We start from the raw sequence: 12,335 nt of genomic DNA, 5'->3' as shown, positions 1-12,335 counted from the left end.
TCTATTCTCCTGTCCAATGCCTTGACTGTGTCGTTGCGTAGTGTCAACCCGGTAACACGGGTCCGCCTTCTTGGGGTCAGGGTGCCACAGATCGGAGCATACGCGAGTCCACGCGCACGCGACTATATAAGCAGGACTTGCTCCTCCACGGCTTCAAACGACATCTCAATCGACAGCATCGGCATCGGCATCGGGCAAACGATCTCACCATGCATCGCCTACAGGCCGTGCTTGTTCTGCTGGCCTCGTCAGCCACCGTGGCAGCACAACTTAGCCCAGCTTGTCCCACAACATGCTCCACCACTACAATCTTCAATTTTCCGACCTCAACAGGACAGCTGACATTGAGCATTCCAACGAGCACGACATTGCTCAACGAAACGTTCCTCTGCGCGGTCACGCCGACGGTTTCCGGCTTCCCGGCCACTTCTGACATCTGCGTCAACGCCGGGCCAGTCACGTTCATCCTGGGCGGCGTGTTCGTGGGTCCGACGCCAGTGTGTACTTCGGAAAGTTTTAGCACCAGCCCCACACTGGCAACCAGTACCATCACTGTTCCCGCAGTGGCCGAAGTTTTCGGCGAACAGCTGACCGTGAGCGTGGGACCGAGCCAAACAACAACTTCAGATTCCTTCTGCTTCGGGGCCCTGGCGCCAAACTGTCCGGCAGGCTTTACCGCCGTTACACCGATCACTCCAGGGTCATTCATCAGTACATTCGTCGACGTAATTGCCACAGGTGGGGAGACGTTTGTCTTCCAAGCCACCCCTACCAACCCCACATGCTGTCCCACTTTAACGATCACACCAGAAGCCGGCTTCAGCACGGTCAGTGACACTAGTTTGTGTGGTGCTCCATTCGTGTCTGGCTTGCCCACGTGCTCTGAAGTAACACTGCATTTTGCCACGTTTACTCTCAGTGCTACTTACACGGCGGACTCAATCGTCTGTACGAGTACATATTCGACAGAGACTGTTCTCACGTTCACATCAACCGGAAACGGTAGTCCCGGTACCTCTACTTTTACTAACAGCACAATCGTTATGTCCACGGCAACAGATGGCAAGTCCGCGTCGGTCTTTCCGGTGGTTTGCATCGACGCCAGCATGGCGCCCCAAGGAATTTGCAGTGATGGTTTCACCAGCAGTACCTCCACGGGCACCGGCAGTTTCGTGACTGCCCTATTGTCTGTTACTGCTACGGGAACCTTGACCACAGCAACGGATGCTACGTGCACTGTCAGCCCGACGGCGTATACCTTATAGTCAATGAAAGGACAACAGCACTGTCAGCCCGACGGCGTACTAAGTATAGTCAAAAAAATCACATCAGTGCTTGTATTTTCTTCATTATAAAATATACGGTCGTATATACAATTTAACGGGACTCTAAAGATGTTACTTGATAAAAGTCATAAAATGGCGCTTAGGAAGTGTTATGGTGTTGAAATACAATTCAATGTCCTTTGGTTAGACGAGATTTGCTCTATTATTCGTAGAACTCTACCCGCATGCGCTATCTTGAATCCGAAGCCCATTTCTCAGTATCTTACTGAAGACTGTACACGGATAGCCCATACTTCTTTCCGGTCACGGCTCTTTATAAATAGCAGCTTTATCCTCATCATTTAGATATCAAATAGTGCTTGTTATGGCTGTTCTAAAGTTCGTAACAAGGTAACGGTGGCGATACTGAATATGATGTGGGTACAGTTATACTACTCTACGCTAGTGAAGCCGAGACCAACCTTCGAAACTTTGCTAAGCCCAGTGCCGGGTAAATCAAGCCGCGTGGGTGCGCCATACTGATTAGAGTTTATAGGTCCCCCCTAACTCGGGTACCTTAGCAACCGCAAGGCATTCACACTATGTTGTCGTCAGTATATAATCCGTGGGAGCTCCGTACAGTAACAGTCTACTTATTATTTCCGCAATGCCACGCACAATCCGAACCTTATCCTATTACAAACTAGCAAAGGAATTGCGTCCAATTGCCATTTTTCTCTCAAGCGAGCTATCGGAGCACGTCTAATGATGGGATTTGTTCATATATAGACCTCAGAAGCCCCTTCAAGGATGGTTTAACAACGCTGTCGAGAAGTGCGGGGAGGGGTTCCACTTGATGGATGCAGTTAACGAGCGACAGTTTAAATCTCAATTAAGAATTTGTTTCTAAGATGAGTTTAGTGGTTTTGGAAAGTTTTCAAACACGTGCGCAACGCAGGATTTAAAGAATATTTGCTGCTCGCCCGAGCAGATTGCCCACCGACGCCAGTTCCCACCTGCAGGTTTGAGATCACTATCTAGAACATTAAATTTTTATTTTTTAAATATTAGCCTCATTTCCTGGGGTCCAGTACTAACAGTGGTCGAGTAACACAGAGGTTCGGCACCCTGAAGTCTTTTAAACCCTACTGCAATCCTCGGGAAAACTAGAGGATCAAGCAGCAGCAGCACAGAAGCAAAAATAGAAGAATTGCAGCCACAACAGCTAATAAAATTGTTAGAGGTCAGCTAAAAATTATATAAAATATGCATACCGATAACGAATATTAAGAAGTAAAATAGAAAGCTAGGTGCTGGGGTTTGCGAAGTCAGGGAGTATGCTGTAGGGCTCACGGTACACGTATCAAGCACTGCTGTAGTCAGGGTTCCTGTAGCGCTAACGTTCAGCTCGGCACTAGTGAAAGTGCCGATGCCGGTAACGGTACTTCTAGTGAAACCAACGCGGCAAGCTCCTCCGGGTGTCGGGCTAGCAGCAACACAAAACGAAGGAGAGACCGACGCAGAGTTGCCGTCCGTCGCCGTTGCCGTTATAACACTGCTGGAATAAGTAGACGTACCAGGAAAACCGTTTTCCGTTGACGTTGAAGTAAACACACTGTGCGTAATGAAAGTGCTAGTACAAATGAGCGAATCCGCACTGAAGGCAGCACCGAGGGTGAAAACGGCATCACCCAGAGTGACCTGCGGGCATGTGGGAAAGCCAGATGCCAATGGTGTTGCGCAGAGTATCGTCTCACTGACGGCGTTGAAGTTGCCGACCGGTACTACGGCTAGGTTGCTCGGACAGCACAAACTAGACGGGCTTTTTTGGACGACAAACTCGTCTACAGCCGTGACCATTACATCCACGTAGCTCGTGGTGAACGATGCGCCAGCCCCGGCAATTGGGGTAAAGCCAGATGGGCAAGTTGGCGAAGCTGCCGTGAAGCACAAGGAAGTTCCGGAGGGTGTCGCTGTCCCGCCGGGTCCCACACTCCCTGTCATTAGTTGGCCAAATGGTGTAGTTACCCCGGCAATAGTGACTGTGTTAGTGCTTGTAATTGTGGCGATGCCAACGCTTTCAGAAGTACACACTGGCGTCTTGCCCACAAACACGCCTCCCAGAAAAAAAGTGACCTCCGCGACGTCGACGCACGCGTCAGAAGTAGCCGGAAAGCCGGAAACTGTCGGTGTGACCGCGCAGAGAGTTGATTCGCCGAACTGGGTCGTACTCACTGGCATACTCAACGTCAGATGTCCCGTTGAGGTCGGAGAAAGGACCGTCCCTGTCGTGGTGCACGTACTAGGGCAGGCTGGCCCACTTTGTGCGACTCCAGAGACCAGCAGAGAAAGTACGGCCTGTAGGCGATGCATGTTAAAAAAGCGTGTGTTTGATGCCGATGCTGTTTGTTGAGATGTCGGTTGAAGCCGTGGAGGAGCGCGTCCTGCTTATATAGTCGCGTGCAGCGCGGTAGGATTTGTTTACTTCGCGCTATACTCCGATCTGTGGAACCCTGACCCGTGGCTGCCGGCAATATCGACCCGTTTGAGTCCAAGACACAGTGATTCACCTCTGCCTTAAGGGTGAGGATTGGCGGTATTGTAAGCAGCCCAGAAATTTTAGGACTGTTTTTGCAGGTTCTCTCCTGTACATCTTGACCGTTGGGATGCAGTAGCGTCAATCCGGGGTTTTCAGGGTCGGCGCCGGCAGTCGTATGGGTCAGGGTTCCACAGATCGGAGTATAGCGCGAAGTAAACAAATCCTACCGCGCTGCACGCGACTATATAAGCAGGACGTGCTCCTCCACGGCTTCAACCGACATCTCAACAAACAGCATCGACATCAAACACACCCTATTTCAACATGCATCGCCAGCAGGCCGTGCTTGTTCTGCTGGCATCGTCAGCCACCGTGGCAGCACAACTTAGCCCAGCTTGTCCCACAACATGCTCCACCACTACAATCTTCAATTTTCCAACCTCAACAGGACAGCTGACATTGAGCATTCCAACGAGCACGACATTGCTCGACGAAACATTCCTCTGCGCGGTCGCGCCTACGGTTTCCGGCTTCCCCGCTACTTCTGACATGTGCGTCCACGCCGGGCCGGTCACGTTCTTCCTGGGGGGCGTGTACGTTGGTCCGACGCCAGTGTGTACTTCGGAAAGCATTAGCACCAGTCCAACAATAGCAACTAGCACTATCACTGTTCCCGGAGTGTTTAACGCCTTCGGCGAAAGGCTGATTGTGAGCGTGCAACCGAACGGGGCAGCTACTCCAGATTCCTTCTGCTTCTCGGCCCGGGCGCAAAGCTGTCCGGCCGGCTTCACCGCCGTCACACCGACCACTCCAGGGTCATTCATCAGTACATTCGTCGATGCATCAGCCACAGGCAAGGAGACGCTTGTCTTCCAAGGCACACCCACCACTTCCCCATGCTGTCCGGATATAACGAATACGCCAAGCGCCGGCTTCAGCACGGTCAGTGAGACACGCTTGTGCGGTTCTCCATCGGCATCTGGTTTTCCCACGTGCTCTGAAGTCACTCTGGGCTTTGCCACGTTCACCCTCAGTGCTACCTACACGGCAGATCCCCTCCTCTGTACGAGCACTTTTGCGACAGAGACTGTTCTCACGTTCACGTCAACGGAAAATGGTAGTCCTGGTACGTCTACTTTTACTGACAACACAATCGTTATGTCCACGGCAACAGATGGGAAGTCCGCGTCGGCCTATCCGTTGTTTTGCGTTGACGCCAGCCTGGCACCTCAAGGAATTTGCAGTGATGGTTTCACCAGCAGTACCTCCACGGGCACCGGCAGTTTCGTGACTGCCCTGTTGTCTGTTACTGCTACAGGAACCTTGACCACAGCAACGGATGCTACGTGCACGGTCAGTTCGACAGCGTATACCTTATAGTCAATGAAAGGACAACAATGATCACTGCTAATACTCTTCATAATATACAATAATTTAAACAATCAACTGGGACTCTAATGATGTTACTTGACAAGACTTAGAAGAGCGCGTTAGGAAGTATTATGGAGCTCAAAGGGTTGTTGGAAGTCCAGGGACTGGTCGTTCAACTAAGTCTCGATTCCAAGGGAAGGATAAGGCCTATATATACAGATATTCTATCCCACAAGCATGCCCTTAACTGAGGTTAATTCGATACCCTGATTGTGAAGACTAATCTGATTGTCCTTGTTTGTTCTGCTAATCACTACTCGCATCTAAATAGATATTTAAGCAAATAGGGAGCTGCAGGTGTAGATTATTCTTCTTCAAGGAAGGATTACCAGCCGCTCTGTTTTAGAAGACAACGACATTTGTGCATGAGCAATGCGTACTGTTACGCAATCAGATCCGGCATATGTGCTGACTTATAATTTATCTCGAGACTCGCGTGAAGGCATTCGAAAACGCTGGGCCCCGATAGTATCCCGAGCCAGGGGTTCGTCAAACTTTAAGCGCGAAAGCGTTGGCTCTATGATACTTAGGGTTCGGGGTAGGGCATCTCATTGCTCTCGCTTAACTAAGCTTATCTCTTGAGCTTCGTTAGTCGGGGTGCTATGACGTATACAGATCACTTATAGGTATCCTCAAGTTGCCTTTTTGCGAACTTTAGAGAATGCATAATACACACCGCATTTAGGGCTGCAGACGGATGGCGGATACGAATATCGAATAGTCGAATACCCTGAACCCGAATTTTATACCAACGCCCGGCAGGCAGAGCATAATCGAAAGTATATGTCAACATCGTTGCGTAATACATTTGGAATATAGTCAAATGCATGCTCACCAGCAGGAGGTAATTTCTTCCGTATTCTGAAGCGGCTACTAGTCAGAAAATGAAAAATTTAAGAACTAGAAATTTCCCGAACATGACTCAGTGACACTGTATCCCGTCTAAGTTGACGAAAGCAACAGGGTGGGAGGCGCCACATATTGAGTAAACGATATGCATGCATCTGCAGGATAGCAGTTACGATAATTTTGTGCCTACTGGCACGAATATGTCTAGAGCTATTAAATAGCAGTAATATGAGCTGGAAGGACGAGATGTCAAGCTAAAATATTTATAGAGAAAGTACAAAGAGACGGAAAGCAGTAACTACCTTTTCAAAATTTCGACAAACCAACGACAGTTATTACGATGTAGGACCCATGACGTGAAGGAAACGATCATTGTTAGAGCAGGCTTAGGTTCGATTTGCAACCCTTACCTCGGTCGATAGTTCTCTCTAACCTTAACAAAACTTAGGAAACTATCTGACAGTCACGAGATATTTACCGCAACCGAATTACAAAGGTCTGAAGCGCAAGAAATTTATGGAGATAGGGCTGTGTCAAGTATAACGTTGGTATACATATCCGGTCATCGCTGAAGCTGTGCCAGCCTTACATATCAAGCCACTCATTTGACCGTAACACGTGCGACGATCATAATCAGGTTTTGGCAGTCGGACGCCCAACATTCTCCATTCGGCTGGCTGCACTTTGGATTTATCTCTGATTGACGTAGATGACTGTGTTTACTCTTAAGAGACCACGATCGTCTGTGTGCATCTCTTTAGCTTGTATACCCTCCATCCGCTGACTGCACTTACGAATTCCATTTTCAATTAGTTTACATTCAAAAATGACTCCTCCCAAACAGGCTCTCATTGCTGTTTCCTCTGCACATGCGGTACTCTATCCCGACGGCAAAGAGACCGGTATGTCATTATCCAATACTACGCGACAGTGTTTAAGTGGTATGATTAGGTATGTTCGTAACCGAAGCCCTTCATCCATTTAATGTGTTTCGCAACGCCGGATTCGAAGTAGATCTCATCTCAGAAACCGGGACATATCAGCCAGACTGGCTTTCGCAACAGGAAGAGTGGCTCCATGATGAAGATCGCAGGGTGTGGGAGGATCATAAGAGCCAGTTCCGCTCGAAACTAGACAATTTACTGAAACCAAGCGACGTCAAACCAGAAAATGTACGTCTTAGATAATGCCAATAGGTCAAGGCAAATGTTTAATAATTTGCAGTACGGCCTTTTTTTCGCCTCTGCCGGCCATGCATCACTTATCGACTATCCTACTGCGAAAGGTGGGCAAACGGTCTCTGTGTAGAAAGAAATTGATATTGACGCATTCCAATAGGTCTACAAGAAATTGCTGCCAAGATTTATGCCAATGGTGGCATTATCTCCGCTGTGTACGCTATACCGTATCAAATAATGATGTAATCCAGCCACTGATATTTGACTCTTTAGATGCCATGGTGGTGCCATATTCCCCGGAGTTATCGATCCATCTACAAACAAGTCGATTATTCATGGAAAAAGGGTGACGGGTTTCACCACACAAGGTGAAAAGGAAGAGGGTGTCCTTGACACAATCAAAAGTTGGAAACGGCCCACAATTGAAACGTCCGCTGCCGATGCAGGTGCAATATGTGAGTTAAGGTTACAGGTTTTTTGGGGCAGGTCCAAAGTTTAATAATCTTGTTAATTAAGACGTCTCCCCGCCTGGTCCCTGGGATGCTTTTTCTATCACGGATGGTCGTATTGTCACTGGTGCTAACCCTGCAAGCGCACAAATAACAGCTGAAAATGCAGATGTGGCATTTGCGAGCCTTTAAACTACTAGTGAGCATGTTTTAGTGATTGAAAACATATATGATATGGCCACGTAGTCTGCAGAAACAGAAAGGAAGGTAACGTGAGCATGACATTCTCACAGTTACAAGAGAGGTTTGGAACTAATGCTCATAGCGAAGATTAAGTGTCATTAAAGAGCTATGACAACATAATAATCACTCAAATGGCATAGAAGGGTATCTTGTTGAGTTGCTAACTCAGTGTCACCTAGTTGTGACGTCTTTGAATTCGTCGAGTCCTCTGCTCGGGCTACTTAAGGATGGCAAATCAACATTATAGGACTCACCCTTTATGTTATTTGTTCTTGTTGACAGTCTTTCTAACTTTGTTTGTTTGTCAAAATAAATAAGAATAAAGCGCGCCACGGTCTATGCAGTTTCTATTTGTCGGTGCTTGAGACCCTTCGTAATGTTCCAAGGTGAATGAATGCTAGTACAATAAGAAGACAAAAAGCCCTGACCCCTTTACTTCCTCTGAATTTTCTTATGAAGGACATGCTCCTTCATAAACATACTCGATATTCCTGCAAGAAGAGACAGAAACGTGACTGTATACAACACCGAATGAACTGCATCGAGGAAACACAACGTCACATCCCTTTGCCATTCGCTCGGGACATTCACGATCTCGTCTACCGAATCTTGAACCAACCGAATAACCTCTTCGCTTCCTGGTCCAGTGATCCGTTCGTTGAGCTTTGCAGCAAGAGTATTCGAGAAAATCGCAGCTACAATGGCAATGCCGAGCGTGGAACCAATAGAACGGAAACCGTAAGCCACGCTGGTGCAAACCGCTTGAACTTCGTACGGTACCGACGCCACTAATCCGATCAACGTCGTAGTGAAAAAAAGGCCACTACCAAAACCTTGAGGAAATAATAGGAACGATACTAATCGCTGAGGAGTATCCAAGCCAATGGTAGAAAGAGCGACCATGCCACAGAACAGTACCACGGCAGCAACTGCTGAGGCAGGGAAGTAGCGGCCACTCCTCGAGGTGTAATAACCGGCAGCGAAAGATCCCGATGCAGTGCCAACGAATTGCGGGATCAAGACAGTTCCAGACGTTGTCGCCGTGACGCCCTTAACTGTAAGCATGTAAATAGCGATATAGAAAATATTAGTGTAGTAGCACATATTTAAAAAGAACCCGGTGAACGTAGAACCCGCTACAGAACGGTTTTTGAGCAGCGACAGGTCGATAACGGGCTCAACAGCCACGAAAAGTTCGATGTAAGCGAATACAAATAGAACTACAGCCGAGCAAGCCAGACTTCCGATAATAAGAGGATGGAGCCAAGGGAAGTAAGTCCCACCCGCACTAACCCCAAACAAGAATAAACAAAGACCGCAGACAAGTGTGCCAGCACCCAAAAAGTCTATACGTTTCAGAAGCTCCTTATCGAACTTGATTTGCGGTAACTCCAAATTGAGCTGAATGGCGGTAATAGACATGAGTATTATAGGGCCCTGAATGACGAACGTCCAGCGCCAGCCGAAAGACTCTGCCAATACGCCGCCTACGACGCCGCCAATAGCAGCACCTGAACCATATACTATATTACCGATTCCTTGGAACAATCCTCGCTGTCGGAGAGGAACGATATCACTGAGAATAATAACACTCATTGAGAATAAGCCGCCACCACCACAGCCCGCGATTACTCTTGCTGCAACGAGACACCAGAGGTTTGGAGCGAGACCGCAAAAAACAGATCCGACACCAAAAAAAAGCTTTTATTCAAGTTAGTTAAAAATACTAGGGAGAAAATGGTCATTGAAGTAAGCTTACGTTACACATCATTAAAATGGGTTTTCGCCCGAAGATATCCGACAATTTTCCATACAACGGTTGGAAGGTTGCTTGCGCAATGAGGTAACCGGTAATAATCCAAGAGACCGATCGGAACTCGTGGAAGTCCGAAGCGATCTTGGAAGTCAACGTTGCAACGATTGTACCGTCAACAGCAGCCAAGAAGACTCCCACTTGAAGTGAGAAGAAAATAGTTAACAATGCTCCAAGTTTGAGAGCCTCTTCCTCGTTTTCATCTGCGTCTGGGTTCTCCTCAGGATCTTTCAACCCCCCTTCCAAATCTAACAGTACGTCACGCTCTGTAGCCTCCTCAATTTCCAGCTCGCTTATTTCTGAACTCATGTCGAACGTGGAGTGTTGGTTGGAGTAGTAACCTCCTAATGGCGTAAAAAACTGTGTACCGTAACTAATAAATTTCCCGAGAAGTTGACAAGAATAATTTACTTATAAACTTGCCGTTGAGAGGTTCCTATATTAAGTCTCGCCAAATCCGGCTAGCAATATTATAGTATTGACCTGAAGCAGAGTGCTCTCGTCAGACGGCCGGTGTAGTGGTAAAAAAATGACTGCGCATTTTACAACTTTGGTGGCGCTATCGAAGTTAGTCATCTCGCCGGTCAAGAGTCACCTCCATGCATGCATGCCCATCTCGACTGTACGATATTTAATTACACAGACAATCAATTCCACAAAATGAAATCCTTCATATTTGAAATCTAGATAGGAGAGACCTACATTAGAGGCGAGAGCCACTGTTCTTGAACAGTCAAGCTACTTATCATTGGCCGTTAATGGACACCGAGACACTGAACAGCCGCTGCTGATAAGGTTGTCAATCTTATTACGTAAGCTAACGGTCGACTGGTATGATACGATGTTAGAGCCCTCGAATGCTCCAACTCGACTGTGTGGGAGTGCCACAAAGGTGCATGGCTAGGGTAACTAGTGGCTGCCCCCTTCTGTCAGAACACTACTGTCGGACTTGTAGGTTAAGGATTTCTTATTTTTCTCTCTGCCCACATATACAGCATTTGGCACAGCCTGGCGAGAAGGCTCAAGTGAGGATCATGCTCAAGGTCGTCAGGGAGATCAATGGCCAATGGCCAATATTGGTTGAAGGGTTCAGGATTTCAAACTGTAGGCGAATGCTACTGTCCGCCTTCTACGTGGGGCTTGGAGAAGGCTTTCATTTTGTGGGCCATGAAGAAGGACCTAAGTATCAGTTAGGCTTCTTAACGTCAAGTAATGGATCTGCGTACGGAAGCGGCGCGCCCACCGCTCCAGAGCCATACATACACTATGTTGTAGAATAGCTACATGATTAGATTATTATGTTGTAAGGTCGATAACACGGTTAGACATCGATCTATAAGAAAGCAACTGGATTCCGCGAGACGGATCGGTAGGCTTCAATAAAAGATTTCCCGTGACAGTAGAGCTATTGTTCAACTTCCCTCACCCTATAACCCTTTCTGTGCTCCCGTTAATGCTGCATGTTACACTAACATTTGAATATGTAAATCACGTAGTCACCAATCCTCGACCTACTTTCTCGCATTCACAGTCCTATGTGCCACAAATCCACTCAGAAGATCTCCTGGGGATCAACAACTAGTCTAGATCGGGTGCCCGTAGGACAAAAAGCGATCGAATTTCTCAATGGTTTTGCTGGATGGGGCATGGACGGGCTAACATAACCCCTTCAGAATCAGGCGAACAGCCACATACTTTAATATACATCTTCGTGGCACTAGATTGTATGGCACAAAATCCTGCAATTCACATTACTTATCGCAATTAGCTGCGCTCTTCATCGATGTGAGAACCAAGAGATCCGTTGTTGAAAGTTTTGATTTAAAATATCATTCAGACTAATTTATAAATCATGTCTTTTTAAAATGTCCTTGGGACACTTTCCGCGTTTAGTAGCAGCTGACTATGCCTCGGACACACGATATCTTGGCGGAATGGACGTACGGGCTCGAATCAGATTTTGCGCTGCATGGAACGCCTGCGTCATGGAGATCTGGTCACCCCGTCGCTTAGGGTGATGAAGCTCGAAAGGTTTAGCTTGACGACACCGCATATGACTCTAGCGTCAGTGCCGACGAGAAGTTCCTTGCCGTAGCGATTGGACGGCAAGTGCGCATCTATGATTTAGAAACTCTCGAGCTCAGAGAGATACTCAACGGGCATATGGAGAAGATTGTCCGCGTCGAGTTCTTCCCGCTCGACATTACTAGCAATATACGTTTCGGCGTCAAGGTCAACCGAGATTTGGATGCCATGATTTGCGTTTGGAGACTTGATAATCAGGGGAAGGACACGAACAAGCCTACCGATTCTGTAGATATTGAAGGTCTGGCTGCAATCGCGACTCAGGAAGCGATGGGCACACTTATCTCCAGCCACGGAGGGATAAAAGAACATACAGAGGTTGACAAGCTCTTGGCCGCAGTTAAAGATGATGTGGAGGGCGAGTGCTAGTCATAGTCTCCAAAACAAGTTAGGCCCTGCACCATTCAAAAAAGTGCCACTTTTCACACCAATTTTTTGCTCAATCTAGTTAGTCACAACCGAATTGGGAAGAAACACTTTTTT

The 12,335-nt window shown here is 47.6% G+C and overlaps 5 protein-coding genes across 5 annotated transcripts; 3 read left to right on the top strand and 2 right to left on the bottom strand.

Moving 5' to 3' along the window:
* The first annotated feature begins 119 nt into the window (after positions 1-119).
* V1508DRAFT_425019 (uncharacterized protein) lies at positions 120-1,472 on the top strand. The gene has a single exon (XM_066941370.1). It carries the CDS (start codon positions 210-212, stop codon positions 1,263-1,265), a length of 1,056 nt encoding a protein of 351 aa, XP_066793305.1. The 5' UTR covers positions 120-209; the 3' UTR covers positions 1,266-1,472.
* Positions 1,473-2,331: 859 nt separating this feature from the next.
* Positions 2,332-3,918, bottom strand: V1508DRAFT_391766 (uncharacterized protein). The gene is made up of 2 exons (XM_066937944.1): positions 2,540-3,918; positions 2,332-2,490 (listed from the first exon to the last, which is right to left on the bottom strand). The coding sequence occupies exons 1-2, from the start codon at positions 3,636-3,638 to the stop codon at positions 2,432-2,434; spliced, it is 1,158 nt and encodes a 385-aa protein (XP_066793304.1). The 5' UTR covers positions 3,639-3,918; the 3' UTR covers positions 2,332-2,431.
* Positions 3,877-5,533, top strand: V1508DRAFT_425016 (uncharacterized protein). Its single transcript, XM_066941369.1, has one exon. The coding sequence runs from the start codon at positions 4,129-4,131 to the stop codon at positions 5,182-5,184; it is 1,056 nt and encodes a 351-aa protein (XP_066793303.1). The 5' UTR covers positions 3,877-4,128; the 3' UTR covers positions 5,185-5,533.
* Positions 5,534-6,443: 910 nt separating this feature from the next.
* Positions 6,444-8,296, top strand: V1508DRAFT_425011 (class I glutamine amidotransferase-like protein). Its single transcript, XM_066941368.1, has 7 exons — positions 6,444-6,986; positions 7,036-7,256; positions 7,309-7,369; positions 7,423-7,477; positions 7,536-7,717; positions 7,779-7,978; positions 8,042-8,296. The coding sequence occupies exons 1-6, from the start codon at positions 6,911-6,913 to the stop codon at positions 7,901-7,903; spliced, it is 720 nt and encodes a 239-aa protein (XP_066793302.1). The 5' UTR covers positions 6,444-6,910; the 3' UTR covers positions 7,904-7,978; positions 8,042-8,296.
* Positions 8,248-10,278, bottom strand: V1508DRAFT_270849 (major facilitator superfamily domain-containing protein). The gene is made up of 2 exons (XM_066936483.1): positions 9,714-10,278; positions 8,248-9,655 (listed from the first exon to the last, which is right to left on the bottom strand). Exons 1-2 carry the CDS (start codon positions 10,074-10,076, stop codon positions 8,387-8,389), a joined length of 1,632 nt encoding a protein of 543 aa, XP_066793301.1. The 5' UTR covers positions 10,077-10,278; the 3' UTR covers positions 8,248-8,386.
* Between the last annotated feature and the right edge of the window lie 2,057 nt (positions 10,279-12,335).

This window comes from Lipomyces doorenjongii (genome assembly GCF_038497915.1).
Source record: "Lipomyces doorenjongii strain NRRL Y-27504 unplaced genomic scaffold V1508scaffold_76, whole genome shotgun sequence".
Taxonomy (NCBI): domain Eukaryota; kingdom Fungi; phylum Ascomycota; class Lipomycetes; order Lipomycetales; family Lipomycetaceae; genus Lipomyces; species Lipomyces doorenjongii.
The sequence above is the reverse complement of the archived record's forward strand: the minus strand, read 5'-3'. Positions and strand labels throughout refer to the sequence as shown.